Below are 22,964 nucleotides of genomic sequence, written 5' to 3'. Positions count from 1 at the left end.
GGGTAATGAGATCAGTCAAATTTTAGAAAGTGGAAACAGAATATCCAGCTTTACTTAAGTCTGCAGGAAGTCTATGAATAAAACATAAAAAAGGGAAACATTATATTCTACCTATTCATCTTATATTTTTTAAGTCAAATCAACTGATTAGCATTTGCTCATTTGTAGCACTTTTTTGAGGTCAGTATGATGTGATCCCAACTTCTAGTGGCAGAAAAATAATACAATTAATGCTTGACCTGAATGAGAAAGGAGGAGAGAGAAAGAACCAGACACCACTCTGGTACATGTGCTGACGGGGATTGAACTCAGGACCTCATGGTTGAGAGTCCAATGCTTTATCCACTGTGCCACATCCCAGACCACTGATTTTTTTTTTTTTTTTTTTTTATGTTTTAACACAAGGGTTATTTCTGGGGATCAGTGTATGCTTGGCTCCACCATTCTCAGTGATCCTATTTTTCCTTTCTCTTTTTTTCTTTTCATGGAAGTTTCTATGAAAAGAATGAGAGACACCTGCAGCAATGCTCCACTGCTCAGAAAGCATCGCCATGCAGGTGGGAACTACAGGCTTGAACCTGAGTTCTTACACTTGGTAATATGTCCCTTCTGCTAAGTGAATCACAAATTGGCCTCAAGATATGAAAAATTTCAACATAAGCTATCCCATACCAAACACTGAAAAAAAAGAAGGTGAACTATGAATGGTCAATAATTTATATAAATATACCAAAGGTAGAGCCTGATTAAATTATAGCATATTCCAACATATAATCACTGATCTTGTAGAAGACTTCAAAGCCATTAAATCTGAAATATCAACTAAATAATACATGCAAATAAAGGCTATATAATTGTAGCTACTTTTGATAAATTATAGTAGCTTTTCCTCACAAAGGTAATTTTCAAGTTGAACTATTGTGTCAATTCCAAGGTATAACAAGCAACTGACTCTTTAATTATTATTTTAAAAGAAAGAAATGTAAAGGTGATGGCTTTCACTCTTTTAGAAACTGTGTCCTAATGAACTATGTACTTTGTTTTTTCAGATGTGTTGATAACTAAGTGCATTTCATCTGATTTGTTCTTCCAAGTTAGCAGAGCACAGAGTCCTTGCTTCTTCAAAGAGCTCTTTTAAGATAGACATTGGGGTAGAGGTTAGATAGCATGATGGTTATGCAAACAGACTCTCATGCCTAAACTTTGAAGTCCCAGGTTCAATCCCCACCCCCGCACCATCATATGCCAGAGCTGAACAGTGCTCTGGTATAATAAATAAGTAAATAAATAAATAATTTAAAAAAATAAATTAATTAAGACAGAGATTGAACAGTAGCTACATTAATCTAACCAGCTTCTTTTCCCGTTGCTATTCCCTACAGCCTGAGTTACACACTGTATGTTTAAAGGATTCGGTGTTTAAATTTTTTCAGTGCATTAATAAATCTTCTCGTCAAGAGATGCTAGTAAACACATATACTACCAAAAGTTTCTATGTTTCCCCACATCCTAGTCAACAATTCATAAACAATAGCTGTGCCATTGATTTAAAAAAAATAAATCTTTAATAAACAGAGTTAATAGACATTGTTCAAATACTTATCGGGCACATGTACTGGTGAGAATCTATGCCTCACTTAAAAATTTGTGGTAAAATGGAATGGAATCCACACAGATGGTTTCATTCGAAGCTCTAAATCAACTCTCCTGTTTCTCCATTGTAATTATTTTATAGCTACATGGTTTCACCTATTATACCATTCTCAACGTATACTACCATTTTACTATACTGTCTTATATAGAAAAAAAATACTCTGAAACCTAGAATATTCCAGAATAATAGACAAAGTGAAAGCTTCCCAACATGAATAAGTTTACATTTAACTAGAAAGACATTATGACAAGATAAATTTTTCTTTTGTTTTATCATCTTGGGAAAATGCTATGAAAGCAGGCCAAGTTCTCACTGTCTATGTTATTATTTCCTTTCACACTTCTAGCCACTCCATCATATTCAACTTTCAGCAGAATTTCTTGATATTTTCTACCATGCAGACTCCTAAAGGTGTAAAGTCTCCAAATATCAAATTAGTCTACAAGGTTTCATTACTAGTTGAAGATAACATATAAAACACCATAAAGGGGATATAATTACACAAACTCAAAAAAAATGGGTATTCATGGGCTCTTTGGAATATAACTAAAATAGGACTACTAACTATCTACAAAACGGAGACCCCCAAACTCTTTATCTGAATTATTTCAGCCTTTAGTTTCATGATTAGTCAACAATTTGTTTGGCTTTATATGTTAACTCTTTTTTTCAGCCACCAGGTTCCAGATGCTAACATGATGCCAGCCGGACTTCCCTGGGCAAAGGACCCCACCAATGTGTCCTAGAGCCCAGCTTCCCTAGAGCCCCACCCCACTAGGGAAAGAGAGAGACAGGCTGGGAGTATGGATCAACCAGTCAATGCCCATGTTCAGCGGGGAAGCAATTACAGAAGCCAGACCTTCCACCTTCTGCAACCCATAATGACCCTGAGTCCATACTCCCAGAGGGTTAAAGAATAGGAAAGCTATCAGGGGAGGGGATGGGATAGGACCTTTGGTAGTAGGAATTGTGTGGCTTTTGTCAGTGTTTCCTTTTTATAAATGATTTATTTTTATAAATAAAAATTCAAAAAATAAAATAATTACACAAACTCCATGAATTTTAAGAATAAGCTTGTGGTCCGGGAGGTGGCGCAGTGGCTAAGGCATTAGACTCTCAAGCATGAGGTCCTGAGTTCAATCCCGGCAGCACATGTACCAGAGTGATGTCTGGCACTTTCTCTCTCTCCTGTCTTTCTCATTAATAAATAAATAAAATCTTAAAAAAAAAAAAAAAAAGAATAAGCTTGAGGACAGATGTTGTCCAAAATATCCAATCAAGTGTTGAGAAGGTGAGTTAAAAACCAAAACAAAGGGTCAGGCAGCAGTGCAGTGGGTTAAACACACGTGGCGCAAAGCGCAAGGACCACAAGGATGAGCCTAAGGGTCCAGGTTGGAGCCCCTGGCTCCCCACCTGTAAGGGAGTCACTGCACAGGCGGTGAAGCAGATCTGCAGATGTCTATCTTTCTCTCCCCCTCTGTCTTCCCCTCCTCTCTCCATTTCACTCTGTCCTAAACAACAACGACAACATCAATAACAACAGTAATAACTACAACAAGGACAACAAAAGGGGGGAAAAAGCAAATTAAAAAAAAAAAATCAAAACAAGCAACTGTCATTTGTTGTAAGAACTGATTCTCAAAAGGGTCCCAAGACTAAAAAGCAATCATATTACACCATAATTCATGGTGGTGATCTTGGTTAACTCAATCACCACCATAAAACCAACAGTTATTACAGGTTTCAGAGGTCATCATAGAGTACCTATTAGCCTGGTGCTGTGCTCAATCATGCAAGATATAGTGGTGAACAAAGCAAAAGGAGACTTTCTCCTCAAGGGCTTATTTTCATTATTGTTTATTAAATAAAGCCTGAGATTATTCAGGGTTATTTTTTTGTTTATTTGTTTTGTTTTAGTTTGTTTGCTTTGTCTGTTTGACCAGATCACTGCTCAGTTTTGGCTTATGACAGCACTTGAAGACTGCACCTGGGAACTGGAGGCCTCAAACTTGAAAGTCTTTTTGCATAACCATTATGTTGCTATCTCCCCACCCACAGCAATGCTTTTCAAAGGAAATGTTCTATTTATTTGAATGAAATACACAGAAAGAAAGAGAAAATGAGGGAGAGACCAGAGCATTTCTCAGCTCTAACTTAAAGTGGTGCTAGGGACTGAAATGGGGATCTCACAGCCTCAGGCATGAAACTCCTTTGCATAACCATTAAACTATTTCCCCAGCTCCACAGCAATACTTGTATTCATAATTCTTCTTATGGGTATTATTTTGTTTAACCAAAGCATATGGATACTCAGTTTTCTCAGACAGGGTTTCAAACAGTGATCTAAGCCCTTGAAAAAAGCACCTAGTAATCTAAGTGATCTTGTAGCTAAATACATCATAGAAAATAGAGAGAGAGAGAGAGAGAGCAAGAGACAGGGAATGTGTTGTTGAAGCTTATTTTCTTGATATTTTTAAAGAGGCTTCCTCCATAAAGAAGAATGAATTCTCTAATTTTTACATCACCTAACATATGTACATGAACAAAATGTGTATACTTACATATCCACACTAGTAAATCTCAGAAAGAAGTTAATGTCTGCTAGCCCCATGAATAAATTAACATGCAGCTTACATCAGAGGAACCAGAAACACTCACTGCAAGTGTGAACACATATCTGATTGCAGGACTGTCTTTCCCAAGGCTGACCTTATAAATTAAACAGTGTAAATCTCAAGGAAGTGTTTTCTGAACATTGAGATTCACTGTGAACATTAGGAAGCCCTTCAAATTAACATCTCACATTATTAGCCTATTGTTGGACGTGAACGGCTTCATTACTGTGACTAAGAAAACACACACACACTTGGTACTAAAATAGCCTTCAAGAGAATGGGACAGTTTAAAATCTTGCCATGTGAAAGTTAAAATGACTAGCTTTTTTTCTACTTAGATATTGAGTCTGTGAATAGGAAAGCACTTAAAATAGTAAATAAAGTTCTTTACTTTGACACAGAGTCATATTAGTAAGAAAGCACCCAAAAACTGCTTGATAATATTTAAACACTCTATACCATCATGACTTTGCTGATTAAGTTCCTACTTATAGCCAAGTCTTAGTCTAAATGTTCCTTCCTCAGGTAAGTATTCCCTGACCTAACATATTAGACCTTATTGTCACTATATACAAACCCATAACTCTCCACTTCACCTTTAATAACATCACCACTTCAGGGATTATTAGTTCATATTTTTTTCTACAACATTTCAAGTTCTGTTAGGGCACAAAATACCATGTTTCTTCCTTTATATTCAATTTCAGGTACAATGTGTATTTCTGGAATTTAGTTATGGGATGGATACATAAATGCATAAAGATACATATCATAAACTCAAGCCTAAATTTAGAAATATTAATTGTCCAAGCTTAAGTTTACAAAGAGAACAGGGTGGGGCTGAGCAGTAGCGCTCATGACCTCAAGCTCAAGGAATAAGAATTCAGGTTCGAGCCCCTGCTCCCTACCTGTAGGGGCGGAGGGTTGCTTCACAAGCGGTGAAACAGGTCTGCAGGTGTCTATCTTTCTCTCCCCTTTTCTGTCTTCCCCTCATCTCTGGATTTCTCCCTGTCCTATCCAACAATGACAATAATAATAATAACAACAATAAACAACAAGGGCAACAAAAAAAGAAAAAATAGCCTCCAGTAGTAGTGGATTTGTAGTGTAGGCACCAAGCTCCAGTGATAACCCTGGAGGGAAAAAAAAAAAAAAAAAAAAAGAACAGAGCAAAAGCAAAAGTACAAGCAGACCTTATTTATATTTTTGGATAAAAATTTAACCAGCTTTACCTGCACAGGGAAAGGAGTATACAGAAATCCAAAGGATTATATGTCACAGAAGTCTCACTTTCAGATTATGTTTGTATGTAAAGCAAGGTGCTTGCCCAATTTGTAAAATCTGAGAAAATGTCCAACCTCATTCTCAAAGAAATATAAGCAACCTGTTAATCACTTGAATTGTTTGTAATTTGGGGAGAAAAATAAAACAAACAAAAAAATGGTGAGATACTTATATTGAAGCCTTGGGACTTGACCTATTAAAAATGATGTAGTGGTTGCACACCAGTTAAGGGTGCATGTGTTACCATGTATAAGGACCAGAGTTCAAGTGTTGTGTCCCCACCTTCAAGGGGGGAAGCTTCTTAAGTGGTGAAGTATCTCTCTCCCTCCTTCTCTAGATTTCCTTCCTGTCAATTTCTCTCTGTCAAATTTAAGGAAAAAATGGCCACTGGGAACAATGAAGTCATCATGCACGCACTGAGCCCCAGTGATGACCGTGGTAACAATGAAAAAAAGATTGCAGGAGTGTGAGTCATATTTAGTGAATACAAATAAATAAAAATTAGTAAATTTCTTTAAAAATCAGTAAATTCACTGGCACTATCAGCATTAAAAACATTAAAAATACATTCAACAAATGTTATAAAATACATATGAAACCTGAGAGTAAATGGTCTGAGACGAGCAAGCCAATAAAGGTATATGTGGTCATCACACCCATAGTATATAGTGTACAGATTAATAAACTATCTTTTTTGCTATATTGCCCTATATCTACCATAAGTCTTCACCACAATCACTCCCAACAAATCTTCAATCAGCTCTCTGGGTCCTTTCTACTATTTTCCTTATACTCAGTCCAATAAGGCTTACCTGTAGTGTCGGGAAATGTCTTCTTCCACCTGGGTAATAAAATCACATTTGGTACATGAGTGTTCTTTGCTTTCCTTGACAGTCTGTTGCCCTTCCGATACTTGCAGATGGTTCGATTCTTGTTTGACATCTGACGCCTGGGACTCATGCACACTCTCATAATGAAAGAGGAGCACATCTACATCCGGAGTGGAGAATGAGCACTGGTGGCACTGGTGTTTGACTCTCGAGCTTCCGGCCGCCACAGAAGACAAGTGCAAAAGTAAGAGCGCACAGTGGGAACAATTACTCTTTCTACAAGCAAATGGGTAAGTAATTTCTCCAAGGTGCTTTTCTGGACTGCAAAGGCCTCTGGGACAGAATGGACAGTGCTTAATGGTGCACTTATGAATGTTATGGAGCTGCTGATAATGACGGAGAAGTGGCCCCACTACAATTACATCGGGGCCATGGCTTTTGGAATATCTAAAGTCACAGAACTGACAATTGTAGCTTGTTACCACATTATCATCTGCTCCCTTGCTGGAGAAGTCCTTCTTTTTAGTGCCAGTAGATGCCTTTTCTGCCTTAGCCATTGGCTCCCCTTCTGCACTTTTGGCTAGGTCATTCTGGTTAATGACAGAGCTCCTAGTTGAATGTTTATCATTCAACTCTGGATTAAGGCTGCCTGACTGTGCTCCTCCATGCTGCTTGCCATAGTGTTCTAGCAGTTTAAGTGAGCTAGATGACTCACAGCTGAAACTACAAAATTTACACCAGTAGTAACTGGTGGCTTCTGTACCATTTTGTCTTGAGGAATCAAGGGGCTTGATGGGTACTGAGTAGCCAACAGGAGAGTCATCACCTGCCTTGACAGTGATCTTGTCCTGCCACTTTCCCAAGTCTCCAGAATCACTGGAGCGAAGTGCTGGGGTGGATTTGTTAGAGTTTTTCTCAGAAGGTTTTGCACCCTCAGAAGAAGGAAGAGAAGCTTTTATTTTGTTCGGATGAGTCTGAAGAAAATGTTGCTCTAGTTCAGTCGATGAATTGCCCATGTAAGTAAAATTGCAGAATTTACAGCGGAAGTACTTGGTGTTTCCTTGGCAATCTGGTGTTTTCCGTCCAATGCCAATAAATGTTCCGCCTGAAGTGACCTGGTATAGAAGAGATTGAGATTATTTTAAAGATACTGATTCAACGCTTTTTGTAGAAGGAAGGAATGGACAGTGTCAGGTATTTCCCATCAAAATAATAGAATAGTAATAGTAATAGTACTTTCGATTATTTTGAAAACATTTGCATAATCACAACCATATAAACATATCATTTTTTCCATTAGTGACTCTTTAAGAGGATAATTATGCTAAACGTTTTTTACCAAAGTAACAGATGAAGGCAAGTAATAAAAGTACTATAACCCAAAGGATTCAATAATATATACAATAATAATTTTTAAAAAACTAAGGAAACAGCTTTCAAAGATGTAAATTTTAATACTGCCTCTTTCAAATCATGTGCCTGTGAAAGCATCTAAATCACAAAGAACTTCTTATAACCCTAAGGGTGGATGTCAAAGTCAAAGAAGTTGCTCAGAGATTACTCAATAGAGACATTTTTTTTCTTCCAAAAAGTGTCCTGTCCTGTTCAGTTCCTACAACACTGAGTAGGCAGAAACAGCAGAATTCTGTCCCCTCCCCTTTTTAAAAAAAATTTAGTGCCAGGCAATGAACTCTGGGCTTCATACAATGTCTGGGGATTGCTGGACCTTCACCCAGACTTAATTTTTATGCTCTATTTTGGAAAGAGAGTGATAGTAAAACACTGCCCTACGTTCATGCCACTTCTGTCTTCAATATTCCCATATGACACCAGGTACTGAAATCAGGGCCTCAAAATTGGAAAGAACAAGCTCTATTCACTGAGTCAAAAACTGATCTCAGATTTCGTTCTTTTGGGTAAAATTAATATGCTAAAATAATCACATAAGATGGACTATAGTTAAAGTCTGAGTGTGTGCAGTTATATTAAAAATAAATAAATGCAATGGAACTTCAACTCTAGTGAACATAAACCAATACAGAAAGTTCAAAATGCTTTCCAACTTAAGACAAATGACAAGGAAAAAAAAAATCTGTCAGGGTCTTATTTGAGTAAGATTTTTGTCACACAGAGAACATCCAGTTCTTACTAAGAACATCCAGTTCTTACTATAAATATATGGATATTTAAAGTACAAAAGAGTATAATTTCTCCAGTGGCCAGGCAGTGGCACACCTGGATAAGCATACATGATACAATTTGCAAGGACATGGGTTCAAGTCCCCAGTCCCCACCTGCAGGGGGGAAGCTCTGCTAGTGTTGAAACAGTACTACAGGTGTCTTTCTCTCTTTGTCTGTACCTTTTATTTAAATTATTATATTTATTTACTTGTTTTCCCTTTTGTTGCCCTTATTGTTTTTTATTGTTGATGTAGTTATTTTTGTTGTTATTGATGTTGTCATTGTTGGATAGGACAGAGAGAAATGGAGAGAGGAGGGGAAGACAGAGAGGGAGAGAGAAAGATAGACACCTGCAGACCTGCTTCACCACCTGTGAAGCGACTCCCCTGCAGGTGGGGTGCCGGGGGCTCGAACTGGGATCCTTACGCCCATCCTTGTGCTTTGTACCACATGTGCTTAGCCAACTGCGGTACTGCCCTACTCCCTCTTTGTCTCTATCTTTCCCTTCCCTCTTGATTCCTCTTTTTCTATAAAATAAATAAATAATTAAAATACAGTAAGATCTTTAAAAGATAATAAAACAATTCCTCCATAAATATATCCATAGAATTGCTTTATATCCCAAACTATAAAACAGTTTATCATTAGAGTCAGGAAAGTCTGCATGGGCATTTTAGATCCAGCACTTTTTCTTTTCTCAATGCACACCTCTCAAGGCAGTTGAAAGGTACCAGTTAGCACCCTAACTCTATGTTTTAAAAGATAATTTTTGACCAAAGTACCCTACAGAAAAAGAAAAATTAATTTTCCAACTATTAAAGAACTTTCTGTCCTAATTTTTCTAGCAGCCAGATGTAATAGCTTAAGCATAAGGTATAATCATGTTCTGCTTTTTTCAACAGCTGCTCAAAAATGACATGTGCGATCACTGTTCATATACAAATAGCTCCATGACAAAAGTCTCAAGCATCTCAAAAATCAATTATCATGCTCTACTCAATATGCAAATAATACTTCTGTGTACCGTGTTCTGTGAAACCCATTTGTACCTTTATTGTCCATAACTAAGATTGAAGTATATTCTGATTTTAAAGAGAGGAATGATATTCATATAATCACTTAACTACTCTAGCCAGAAGTTTCCTCTACTGGAAATATATACACATAATTTATATTAACAAATAAGGTTATTTCCAGTGTTTTTAAAGTTCAAGGAAATCTGTTAACATACAAGCAGCACAACATTTACCACAAAGTAGGATAATTTGATGGTCTCTCACAATCTATGATCAAAGGATAATGTTTCACTTCAAACAAAGTCTATGCCCATCACTATAAGCATACATACAAAACTGTAGTCTATCAAGCCTAGGGAAATGAGAAATATTTAAGCAAAAGCACATAATTTTTCCATTCTGATCTAACATTGAGGTGTTTAACATAACTAAAATTTGCCTTACGGCAAAGTGAGAAGTTGTTAACAACAACAAAAAAATTCTACATTTACCAATTCAGTAGAGAAGAGAATCTTTGTATCCAAGACAATTTAATCAGGTTATCCTTAAATTAGGTATTTTGTTCAGAAACTTAAGACTTGAATTTTAAAAAGAGAAATTCAGAAGTATTCCATCCTTCTCTACTGCAAGTAAAGACAGTCAGTGTACAAATTCCAGAGTCAGAGAACTGTTTCAGAGCTGCCTTGCTTCTCAATATGAAATTTTCGAACTACTTGCAGAAGATAAGTTCCTGAGACACCACGGCAAATCATCACTATTCCTCTAGTTCTTTAGTTTTCAACCTTCATCTTCCATGTCTACACCAGAATGGTTGAGCAAAGTGCCCTTACAGGTCAAAAAAAAAAAAAAAATTGCTAAGTATGACTTCTGAGTAACATTAAATGACTGCCAAGCACCATAACATCCATTATAGTATTTGACAACTTTAGGCACAAGAAAATTTAGGCTGCACCAATAAGAGACTCACAGGAGAGAGTATTTACTTTGCCAAGCACATAGCACAGGTTCAAGCCTGGTCACTATCACTTTGGGATGTCTCGGTGCTCTGGTATCTCTGTCTCTCTACCTGAAAAAAAATCAGCCCAGAATAGTGAAATACCAATGAAGACCAATAATAACAACAATAACAGTAATAATAAATAAAGGAAGAATGAAAGAAAATCCACGTTAAGAATAATTACTATTCAAGTACAGAGATCAAGAAAGAAAAGTATGTTAATAGAACATTTAGGTTTAGATTTAACTTTAACTAAACCACAATGAAAACTGAGTTAAATATTAAATCAGAGAAGTGTTTCTAAAAGTTGTTGTAGCTGTCTACTGGGGGGGGTCAAAATTCCACTATTCAGGGTGTTTTTAATTATTGCACACTTGATGCGGAAGAAATCTCCCTCTCCCTGGCCCAAGTGGACAAACAGGAACACAGGGATGTCATAAAATAGGAATAACAGCAATATTGATACATCTAAAGGTTACTGATTTCATAATAAGTACTTGCAAATCACATTATTATTATGCCTATTACAAAGCAGATGTTTACTAAATTATGTATTTAGTGCACTTTGTTATCAGCACTTATCAGCTCTGGTTTACAGTGGTGCTGGAGAACTGAACCTGGGACTTCCACACCTCAGGCCTGAGAGTCTCTTTGCATAATCATTATGCTATCTACCCATGCCTGTGGGTACTATTAAAGCCAACTTTGGAAACATTCCCTTTAAACAGAAGACTTAAAGACTTAAAGGCTGTATTTATGGCACTTATACTTTCTCCTATAAGAAATGTATACTTGAATCATAATGAAATGTGGCTCTCACATACTCTAAACATCATTCTAAACTAAAACAATTTGTTATTTTAGGAAACCCTACCTAATATTAATGAATATATTCACCCTATTTTTATGGCCTACAAATAGTAACTTAAACTCTTTTCTAGGTCAGATACACAAATGCAAGAGCAGTTATGCAAAACAAGGACTTTCAGACACTGTTTATTGAATCTTATTGCAAAAAGCACTGCCTACAAGTTCAGAGAATGATTTCAAACTTTCCATATGGTTGAACTCAGCAAAGAGTAGAAAAAGCATCATCCCTTAACTATGACTGTACTATAGGGATCAGCATCAGAATAAAGAGTATACAATTAGTCTGTCTTCTTTTGCTAACTAGGTTTTTTTTTAATGTTTTTTACTGTAATTATTGTATTTATTGATGTTGTCGTTGTTGGATAGGACAGACTGAAATGAGAGAGAAATGGAGAGAGGAGGTAGACAGAGAGGGGGAGAGAAAGACAGACACCTGCAGACCTGCTTCACCACCTGTGAATAGACTCCCCTGCAGGTGGGGAGCCGGGGACTTGAACCGGGATCCTTAGCTGGTCCTTGCACTTTGCCGCCATGTGGGCTTAAGCCACTGCGCTACCGCCCGATTCCCTAACTAGGGTTTTGATAATAACTGATTAGCCTAGCAGTCCTTATGATATAGATAGGTGCATGATTAAATTTTCTAATAAATACTAAAATATATCTTTGGGGATAACGAAGAGCTCAAAAGAATTAGCACAGATTGGAAACTTCTCAACAAGGCACCTTAAATTACCTGGACTAAGAAAAGTAACAGCAAACCCCCCTTACTGTTTCTACATGACATCTATGATTGTCTTTACAAAATAAGAGAAGAAACAAAAGAGAAGTGAATAAAATCCATTTACTGATGAATTAGTTATGTAGAAACATTCAACACAGTCCTTAAGGCATGAAAAAGAACAAGTTTTAAATTGTTTTTCATGGAGGACAATGGTGCTTTTTACTCTACTTAACTATTAGCTTTAAAAAAATATTTTCTTCTCGGGGGTGAGCACTAGTGCCCCTGGTTACGCGTAAATAGTACAAAGTGCAAGGATCTGCACAAACATAGTTGTTCGACCCCTCCCCCCCAAACACCTGCGTAGGCATCTCCTCACAAGTGGTGAAGAAAGTTTGCAGGTGTCTAACTTTCTCCCCCCTATCTTCCCCACCTCTCCCAATTACTTACTGTCCTATCCAACAATAACAATGAAGAAAAAAAAATAAAAAGGCCATCAGGAACAGTGGATTGATAGGCAGATAACGAATCCCAGTGATAAAAAAAAATGTTTCTTCCATGTTAGTATGCTTTATGCCTTTCATGTACAATTTAGTTACATGTATTTTCACAAGTATTTCACTCAGAAGTGAATAGTAAAAGGTTTCTTTTTCAAGGTGTATAACCTCTACTTGCTCCTAATTATATGAAGTAAAAAGCAATAAGAATAGAATCTATTCTTAATAAGTAATAACAATAAAATCTATCCTGTCAGGCTTTTCTGAAGTTTCAGAATTCTTAAAATAACACTTTAGTACATGTACTTATTTTCAGTGGGACAAAAAGAGTTGTTTGAACTGAACACACTCTTCCTCAGATGTGGTTCATTTTCAAGTACTGTAATTGACAGTAACAGAGACAATTAGGAGGGTACTAATTTAAGAGAACTTGAGGTTATGGGCTGATACTCAAGAATAAAAATGAAACCTTCAAGATAAAAATAAAGATAAGTTATTGAAAAATCACTGTTCAAATACTAAAGTTTCAAATAATCTGAAGAAATTTTCTATAGCTATTTAGAACTTAGGTTGGTAGAATTTCAAGAAAACTTGAAATCAGTCTCAGTAATCCTCCTCTTTATACTGAAAAGTATAAAACAGAACAGAAAATGTAGTGCAAGTGTATTATAAAGCTGAAAAGATTATCCATAGGGCACCTCTCCTGTATCTGACCTGCTGTCACTCAGGCTCATAGCAGAAATAACTAAGAATAGAAACTGTGTTCTAAAGAGTATCTTAATGGAAAACATAGTGTAGATGACTGTGGAAATCCTTACTCCAGGGAAGGGTATGTTGCTGCATGCATACTATGGGAATCTGTGGGGATAAACAGAAAGAAAGGACATAGATAAAAAGTCCTAACACTTTGGTAGTTTAGTACAGAAAGTTTACAAGTAAATAGATGACAGCAACAGTGGAAAATGTGTTTCTGCAAAGAGGTATACCAAGTCCCACAACACACAGGAAGAGAACCTAACCCACACTGGCAGGTCAGCAAAGGCTTCCGGAAGGAGGTGACAACTGAGCTGTGGACAGATGAGTTGGCATTTGACATGAGACACAAAGGCACAGATCACAGAAAAGCTTTGTAGGTATATAAGAAAAAAAATGAATAAAGCATAAATAAAGGTGTAACCGTGCATGTCACTCCCAGAAGCGCTGAAAGAGATTAGGAGGAGACAGGGAGATATACTTTGTAAAGGTCACACTTTATTAAAGAGTCTATATTTAATGACATACTTTCTTTTTTTTTCTTTCCTTTTGATGCCCTTGTTGTTTAGCATTGTTGTTATTACTGTCGTTGTTGTTGGATAGGACAGTGAGAAATCAAGAGAGATGGGGAAGACAGAGAGAGGGGAAAGAAAGATAGACACCTACAGAACTGCTTCACCACCTGTGAAGTGACCTTAACCGGGATCCTTAAACCGGACCTTGTGCTTGGTACCATGTGTACTTAACCCAATGTGCCACCACCCAGCCCATAATGACATACTTTCTTAGGGAAGAAATATGTATTTCCTACAAAATTTAGGGTGACTGAATTGTAATTTTGTTTTTAATTTATGGAAGTAAGGGACAGAAGAAAAGAGAAAAGGATGATTAGAGATAGAGACAGGCAGTAGAGAAATAATAGAAAGGTAAAGATTAAATGAAAGGAAAGGCAAGATGGAGGAAAGGAAAGGAATGACTAGAGAACAGGAAGGAAGAGACAAAGGAAAACAAGTAGGCATTTATTAAGTAAACATTAATGTCTGTAGGGAAGAGAGATAAACCAACTGTGTAGGGAAAGATGATTATCAGAAAGAAATTCAGGGTAACTGACATTTCTACTCCAAATGATTAGAAAAATAGGAGAACCAAATAGAGAAAGGCATGGAGGGAAGTGGGGGTGGGGGGTAGAAGGAAGTGTTTTAGAAAAATAGATAACAAATTCAATTTTATTCCTGTTGACTTTGAGGTGCCAGTGAAATATCAAGGTGGAAAAAGCCACTCTATGGAGAAAACAGGTCTTAGAATAAGCCACTGCTTAATTTAAGGTTCCCAAACACATTATTGGACTTAAGCAAGAATTCAGGAGAATTCAAGGGAATTCAGGTGTTCTTTAGCCTGCTATCAGCAGATTACCCAGATATCAGAGGAGACTGGACAAAGGAGAAGGAGACACAAAGTAGCTGTGCACCTCCCATACCTGAAGTTAAAGGTTCAATCCCCAGCATTACCATAAGCCAAGGCTGAGTAGTGTCTTTCTTTGTCCCTCTCTCATTACAACAAGGTAAGCAAATCTTTTTTTTTTTTAAATTAAAAGAGCTGCTAGCAATGTCAACTTTTTTTTTCTTTGAAAATTTCTGAATTTTCAAATTTCTCCCTGCAGTCCTCACTTCCTTCACTTTCAGAAACCCATGAAATCATCCTGCTACAACCATGACTGGGGCATGAAGTACACTTGAATTAGACACAAGGAATTCTGATTTTTTCTTTCTGCCTCCACACCCATTCCTGTGCTTACTCGTAGGCAGAGGATAAAACTTTAATTACACAGTCTTGAAGACTATAAGTGGGGGCTGAGTGCATCTCTTTTAACATGTAATCTTCATAGAAAAACCAAACTAGATTGTAGACTATTAAACATATATTAAATCACAAATTCCTAAAACAGAGCCCTCTTAACCAAAAAAAAATTTAAAAATTAACTAAAATACATGAATAAAATAATATTAATTTTGAGATTTAAAAAAGACACATGTATCCATAATCAATTATATCAAAATTTGGTCCTTAATCTATCAGAATGAGTTCCTGCAGCAAAAAGTACAAATAAAAAAGAATCCACAACACAAAAAATTCAGCCACATTTACTCTTGAATGATTTCAACTATAAGTCAAGTGAGTTTAAATATGCCTGCATTGTACTACACAGATTGGGTAAGAGACAGTCCCAAAGGCATCACTAAAATGTTCAGATTCAATGTGAGTCACCAAAGGGTTCTGCATTACCAGTCTTTTCTGCTTTCTTCCATGTTCTGCTCCACTGCTTTTTAGTTTCAGGTGTCTCAGTCATCTAGTTGGTAAGGCCATATTTCCTAGCCTACGTTTACATCCAATTCATTCCACTTCCCCCCTTAGGTAACTGTGAACTTGTGCAGGTTACTTTAATTACTCTATGCCTCTTTCTTCATTTTATAAAGTGAAAATAATGGTAATGTTTACTTTAAGGACATTTATGAATATGAGTATCTATATACACATATCATGTAAGAAACCTTTAATAAATGTTAGCTATTATTAGGAAGGAGTCCAAAATTAGAAAAAGAGATAAAGGCAATTTTGTTAACTAATAGGACAATTTAAAAAGTAATAGATAAATACATTTTACACTGATTTCCAATTAAAATTAAACAATGTTTTTCTGATATTCTGAACATGAATAACATTTATTGCAAAACTTAAAAGCAAATGATGAAAAATTCAAGAAATATATAGGCTAATGATTCTTGAACAAGACTCCATAGAGGAAATCAGAAAATGAGAGGACTATCTTCTTTCTCCAGATTTTCCTGGGGTAACCACACTACTTCTAAGCTATGTTTCTAACAGCTGCATGTGTGCTGTAATTACAATTACCCAAGAAACAAAAAGCGCTAAATAATCACTGACTTGATATACTTAGCACAATAGGGCATTTGAGGATAGAATTGAATAATAGAGTTGAATAATTCTAAATATCAACACACTGATAATTATACCAATATAGAGAGGTATATTAATGTTCAAGAAAGTGAAGTGGTGTGGGGGTAGATAGCATATAGCATAATGGTTACACAAGGAAACTTTCATGCCTGAGGCTCCAAAGACCCAGGTTCAATTCCCTGCACCACTGTAAACAAGAACTGAGCAGTGCTCTGTTAACTAAAAAAAAAAGAAAAAGAAGAATGACAGAAGGAAGGAAGGAAGGGAGGGAGGGAGGAAGAGAAGAAGGGGGGAGGGAGGGAGGAAGTGAGGGAGGAAGGGGGGGAGGGAGGAAGGACGATAAAGAGATGTTTATACATTAAACAACAGTAAAAAGTGACAATCCAAGAGAAATTGGCATTTATCATACTAAGCTGGATCTAACAAAGCTAAATGGAGCTTTAACCATGATTCAGGTAAAGGAATCAGTAAATAAGGTGAAAATACTCTAATCTCCAGAATGGGCTACATTATCCAGTCCAGTCATTTCCACTGATGAAAAGAACCTGGTAAATGCCAGAACTTTGCTTTGCTTTATGGCCTTAGGGTGAGCATATGCTTTATTTTGCACACTTTATTACTTGTTAAAGAAACACAGTCCTGAAAATAAGTATGGATTCAAATGTCAAATTTTCTTACCTCTGCATACAGCCTGAACTGATTAAAGTCTCATTCAAGTTTCTTTTTTCTAAAATGCATCTTAAACTCAGAAGGTTCAAAAAATAAAAATAAACTAAATGAAATTTAATATCGGAGTTTTTCCAGCTTAAACTATAAACACCTATTTATGTGTGTGTGTGTAAAAAATATTTATAAAACTGAAATGTAGAGCTCTTCACTCAAATACAAGGCAGGCATGAGTAAATTGAAGAACAAGATTTTTAATTCTATTAATCTCAGAATTACATAAAGGGTCAAAGTGAATTTTAGAACTTAACTCTGGTAGTTATCTTGGCAAAATTCTAGATAATGGGGAACAATAGAAATGATCTAATAATGATAACAATATGAAAAACAACATACATATCATGAACAATTATAAACTGGGGATAGTTTAGACACTTTCCCGTGGGAAGGCCGACTTGACAGGACTCTAACTTTTACAACCTGATCTGAAAGCTAAGAGTCCCCCCCATAAAGATGACTCAGACACACTAATGCACAGCGCATTAAGCCCTAATGAAACAGCAAAGGCCGTGTTTAACAAAGCCGTTCTCCGCTCAGTAATAGTTTAAATATAAGTAGAATAAAGCAGATTAAGAAGGAAGAAGCTGCAATTACTTTTTGAAGAGCTCAAGTTCTTGTCCTATTATTGGTCTACATGTAAGCTCAAAGGCTGAATACAGGTAGTAAAAATTGGATGAAGGTCTTACCAATTGTAGCGCACCTGGTTAAGTGCACACAGAGTGAAACACAAGGACAGTCCCAAGGATTCAGGTTCAAGGCTCTGGCTCCCCACCTGTAGGCGGGTCACTTCACAAGCAGTGAAGCAGGTCTGCAGGTGCCTATCTTTCTCTCCCCTTCTCTGTTCTCCCTTCCTCTCTCAATTTCTTTCTGTTCTATCCAACAACAGTAGCAACTGTAACAATAGAAACAAAAAGTTGGCTGCTAGGAGCACTGGATTCCTAGTGCAGGCATAGAGCCTCAGCGATAACCATGGAGGCAAAAATCAATAAAGGAATGAATGAATAAATGAAGTGAAAATCATGCAAAAAAATGAAAATAAATTTGAGGAAATTAGCATGTTGGTCAAGTCTATTAGCTAAAAGTTAGCCATGATATGGATATATATTCCTGTTTTACTGACTTAACATCTCTTATGAATTTAAAGTCAGGAATGCTACTGTGTGTGTGTGTGTGTGTGTGTGTGTGTGTGTGTGTGTGTGTGTGTGGTGGTGTGTTTGGTGTTTGAATTCATCAGATCAGAAAAACAAGCTTAGTTTTCTTTCTACTTGGTCTTTAAAGCTAGTTTTTATCTAAGTCTTTATCTAGCTAGTTTTCTGTCTAAGCAGTAGTACAAAGAAATAGTTATTAGTTCTCACAATATTTACATATTTGTCATTCTTACTTCATCCTTCCCAATAAAATTTACAGTTATGATTACTGTCAGCACAAATATGTTTAAATATGTTATTTATTCAAGCATATATCAAATATATTTTCATCCTTTTAATGTGGAATCTAAAAATATATTTAAATTATTCCTTTTTTTTCCTTCGACTGTATAGCTCATGCTTGCACAGTCAGTTGCTATTATTCAAAACCATCATGTCAAATCAAAATATAGATCAAAGCCTCAGAGTTCTTAAGTTCTCAGCTTCTGACTTCTGTTCCTTTTTTCCCCCATGTCTTTAAATGCCATAAATCTATCATTAATCACCAACTGTACTGAATGTTAAAAATAAAAGCTGGTTTACTTGAAAAAGAAGGATAAATTGCTCATTTATTCTCTCAATTAGTTTAAACTATAGATTTATATAAGTAATTCCAAAATAGGCCAATCATTTGTCTGGAAAACTCATATTTAACAACATCTTATTACCAGAATACACACAAGCCATTAGCATACTATAAATTTCTGACAAAACTTCATTAAAGAAATTCTGTAAGTCAGCATTTTAAGCTACCCACAGCTTTTAGTTTCTACATAGTTCAACTGAGAAGGAAAGAACCTCTCGAACAACATTTTGACAACACAAGCATGTGTGGGTAAAAAGGAGAGTTTCAGATGTACTTTTAAAGGGTTGATGCCTATCAGGAAGTTGTTCATTATTTATTCTGACATTACAACATTAGTAAGTTACTTATCTACATGCATATTTCTGTATTAACATCTAGTGTCTGCAAAATAGTATTTAAGATTTGCATTTTACCCAAAAAGTATATCAAAACTGAAGGCAGTTAACTCTTCTTAGACTTGTTCCTAAATAAAATTGTTTCTTTAAAGGAGTCACCCACTCTTACAACAGAATACTTTTTTTTTCTATTTTTAGCAATATCATTCTTCTGGGGGGGGAATGATCCTGAGATTATCTTCTGTAATGCAATTTCCTACATCTTTTTGTCTTTTAACTGTGTGCTACTTCAAGAATTTAGTAGACAGTGAAGTCTACGATCAGCTGTTCTATTTCCAGTTATATTAGTTCAAATCCAGATAGCTCACACATCTGTTTTATTTCTACAATCACTGCCCAGGAAAAGTGTCCAGCTCGTTCTACCCAAACATAAACTTTACTATAAATAACTAAGAATCTTAAAAAAAAATGTTTGGGGGAATTGGAACTGTGTTTAAAAATCTGAATTCGTCCAAACTATAGGCCTTTATAATCTTCATTTTAGAGCCTTCCTGACAGCCCAGATCAGCTTCCCTCAGAAGTTGTCCCCAGAGTGAACAAACTGAAACTCTTGCCGGAAATCCAGGTATTAACATCATATTACTTGCTAATTATAAAACACCATTTCACATACTGACATTATTCACATCTAACCCTTTTATCTAAAACACGTATTTGCTTTCCAATCATAGTTTGACAGCAGAGTGCATCTGACACAAGACAGTGAAATGATCTTTAATAAGACAGCAGTTCAAAGCATGTAGCTTTCATGCATAATAACTATGCTGGCTTCATTTGCTGCTCCACAGAAATAATTCTATTTGTGGAAAGTCACAGAGTAAGATGGAATTTTTAAGAGAGCTTTACATGGATGAAACTAGCTTTATAAGAGTTTTTTCTAGCCCCCTTCATATGATAAGACTGCCATTCTGTTATTTAAAAAAACTCAGAAATTTATTTTCTGGTTCATCTCAAGTGTTTCAAAATACGTTCCCTCTCTGTTTATTTATAATCCTTTCTTTGTCTGTCTTTCTTAACTGCCACTAAGTCAGTAGACATATAGTAAGTGTATGGTAGCCATTAAGTTGGTAAAAATAACTGATATTTTAAGGGATTTAGTAGTGTAGTGAGTATTACTACATTTCAATAGTCATCCATTACTTCTTCTAATTACTTCTAAGGAAAGCAAATATTAAACAGAGTATATTTTAAAATCCCATGGCTGGATAACACAATAGAAATCTATGGACAATAGCAGAAACTAATAAACTTTCTCAAGTTGACCATGAGCTTCAACAAGGCTAAAATCGCTAAAATGAAATGAATACGGTTTTCGACTGAGTTTTGCATTTCATTCTACTTGAAATGGGAAGCTTTTATTTTTTTCATCTCACATATGCCATAAACTAAAGACAGAAGCGGAGATCAAAAAGTCATGTCTATTTAAATAAGAAGAGAAATCTCAATTATTGCTGCATGCACTCATAAATGATAGCTATTTTCCTTAAATGCATAAAGGAATGCTCTATTGGCACACACCAGGGTTACTTTGGTGTCCCCAGTGTTTATAGTCACATTGACTTCTTTTTGATCAGTGTAAAGTTTTATTTCCAAATTTTCATTTATAGTTATGAGATCAGGAATATATCTCTGCAGCAGTCAGGATGGCTTATATCTATTCCGATTGAAGATAATACTGAATATAAAATGAAATCCTAATTCAGGACATAGAAAATACCTTCAGTGAAGCAAAACCTACAGCAAAAGTGTATCAGCAATCTACCACTATAACAAAGCATGACATTACTTTTGTGTAATCTCACAAAGAATAGCGACATTTTCAAAAGACTTTGAAAACATCGTATTACCATAAAATATGCCCAGAAATGTGAAGTTGAGATAATCCCCCCCAAAATAAGGATTTTTTTTTCCTAACTTAATAGAAATATTGGGATTATTCTCAATGATGAGAGGCTAAAGAAAACTCCAAATACACAAATGGTATGAAAGAGTAAAGAAGTGTGTACATCTGTTTGTTGGATCTAGCAGGTTACCTGACTGTTACTGGGAGTTCAACTTACAGATGCACAAAAAGAATTCAAAGTTCATTCCCAATTATTGTATCTGTACAAAGATAGACAAACACAAACCTGTACATCGTAGGTCCCATTCAGTAAAACAGGCCTTGAAGAATTGATGTCCTGAAGCACACCAGAAAGAACAGAACGGTTGACCTTCTGGAAGTCTTTGGAATGGCTGAACTGCACCATATTATGAAGGGCCAAGATTTTGCTGTCCAGTTCAGCATCCTGCCTGGTGCGGTTATGCAGTCCTAAGTGATACTTTCGGAAGTGCTTAATCAGATCTGTGGGGTCGTTGCCGTAGTAACCATATCCACAGATATTGCATTTAAAGTCCTGAAGCTCTGGAGACAGAGGTGCCGGGTCTGTGTTGTCATTTACTAGTAATTCAGTTTTGGGTTTATTCATTCTCACACCCCCATCTGAAGGCACTTGTGGGTTTTTTGAGGCCACTGAAACTGGGCTTGCACCTAGACAATTGGCTTGACCACTCTGCATTTGCCCTGTTTCCTCGGTAGCCTTTGGTGACATCTTATGGTCTTCCTTTGTCTCCAATGAGTCCCCAGAGGGGGTGCAGGCCATATCTTGAGGGTCATCTGCCTCTGCTCTTTGAGGAGACTTCAAGGGCTCAGAAACTCCCCCAGCAGCTGGAGATGAGAAAGCCAACATATTTCCATCTGTCACCTCATCATGTGGAAAGGACGGAAGGTTTCCTCCCTTACTGGGGCTGTCATAATTGAAGCCAGTCTTCTCACTCAGGACTGAGCTTTTCAAATCCTTCTTACTGCTAGAAGATGTCTCTTGAACATGTAAGCTATGCTCCTCTTTGTTATTTAGTTCAGCAGCGTCACTCTGATCTGTATTTTCTGACATCTGATCTGCAGAAAATTCTTTATTCTTTCCTGATACCTTACTTTCTGTACCAACAGGCTCTAGGCTCTGGCCCTCGCCTTCACTAGCAACGTTTCTCAGAGGGGGGTTCTTTTTCCGGACCATATCTGTGAAAATATAAGGAAAGGGAAAGGAAAATACAGGGTTATTTGAAAATTGTAAGTAAATAATGGATCTAGAACATCTTACTTGCTCTATATGGTGGGTTTTTTTAAATCTTTTTTTTATATTTATTTTATTTATTTATTCCCTTTTGTTGCCCTTGTTGTTTTATTGTTGTAGTTATTATTATTGTTGTTGTTGTTGGATAGGACAGAGAGAAATGGAGAGAGGGAGGGGAAGACAGAGAGGAGGAGAGAAAGATAGACACCTGCAGACCTGCTTCACCGCCTGTGAAGTGACTCCCCTGCAGGTGGGGAGCCAGGGTTCGAACCGGGATCCTTATGCCGGTCCTTGTGCTTTGCGCCACCTGCGCTTAGCCTGCTGCACTACAGCCCGACTCCCTACATGGTGTTTTTTAAGGTGCATAAAATAAAATAATAATAAAAAAAACTTCCTCTAGGAAAGAGTTTTAAGAATAGCAAAAACTTGAGATTGAAGTCAATAATGTACATTTAGAATCATGTGAGTCACACAGAGTGGCTCATTTGACATTTCAACACAGCTCTAGGAAAATTCAAAGAATATTCTTACTAGCTCTATCCTTCCCACTACTCACACTTTGCTAC

The 22,964-nt window shown here is 36.5% G+C and overlaps 1 protein-coding gene across 7 annotated transcripts in view; it reads right to left on the bottom strand.

Annotated features, from left to right (window-relative positions):
- Window positions 1–22,964, bottom strand: part of TRPS1 (transcriptional repressor GATA binding 1) — a 269,537-nt gene that overhangs the window by 195,489 nt on the left and 51,084 nt on the right. For all 7 annotated transcript variants that reach the window (XM_060195746.1, XM_060195738.1, XM_060195752.1 and 4 more), the window contains 2 exons: window positions 21,415–22,343; window positions 6,366–7,498 (listed from right to left, as the gene is read on the bottom strand). In XM_060195746.1, coding sequence (XP_060051729.1) covers window positions 6,366–7,498; window positions 21,415–22,343 — 2,062 coding nt within the window. The remainder of the gene's footprint in view (window positions 1–6,365; window positions 7,499–21,414; window positions 22,344–22,964) is intronic.

The sequence above is a fragment of the Erinaceus europaeus genome, chromosome 1 (genome assembly GCF_950295315.1).
Source record: "Erinaceus europaeus chromosome 1, mEriEur2.1, whole genome shotgun sequence".
NCBI classification, from domain to species: domain Eukaryota; kingdom Metazoa; phylum Chordata; class Mammalia; order Eulipotyphla; family Erinaceidae; genus Erinaceus; species Erinaceus europaeus.
The sequence above is the reverse complement of the archived record's forward strand: the minus strand, read 5'-3'. Positions and strand labels throughout refer to the sequence as shown.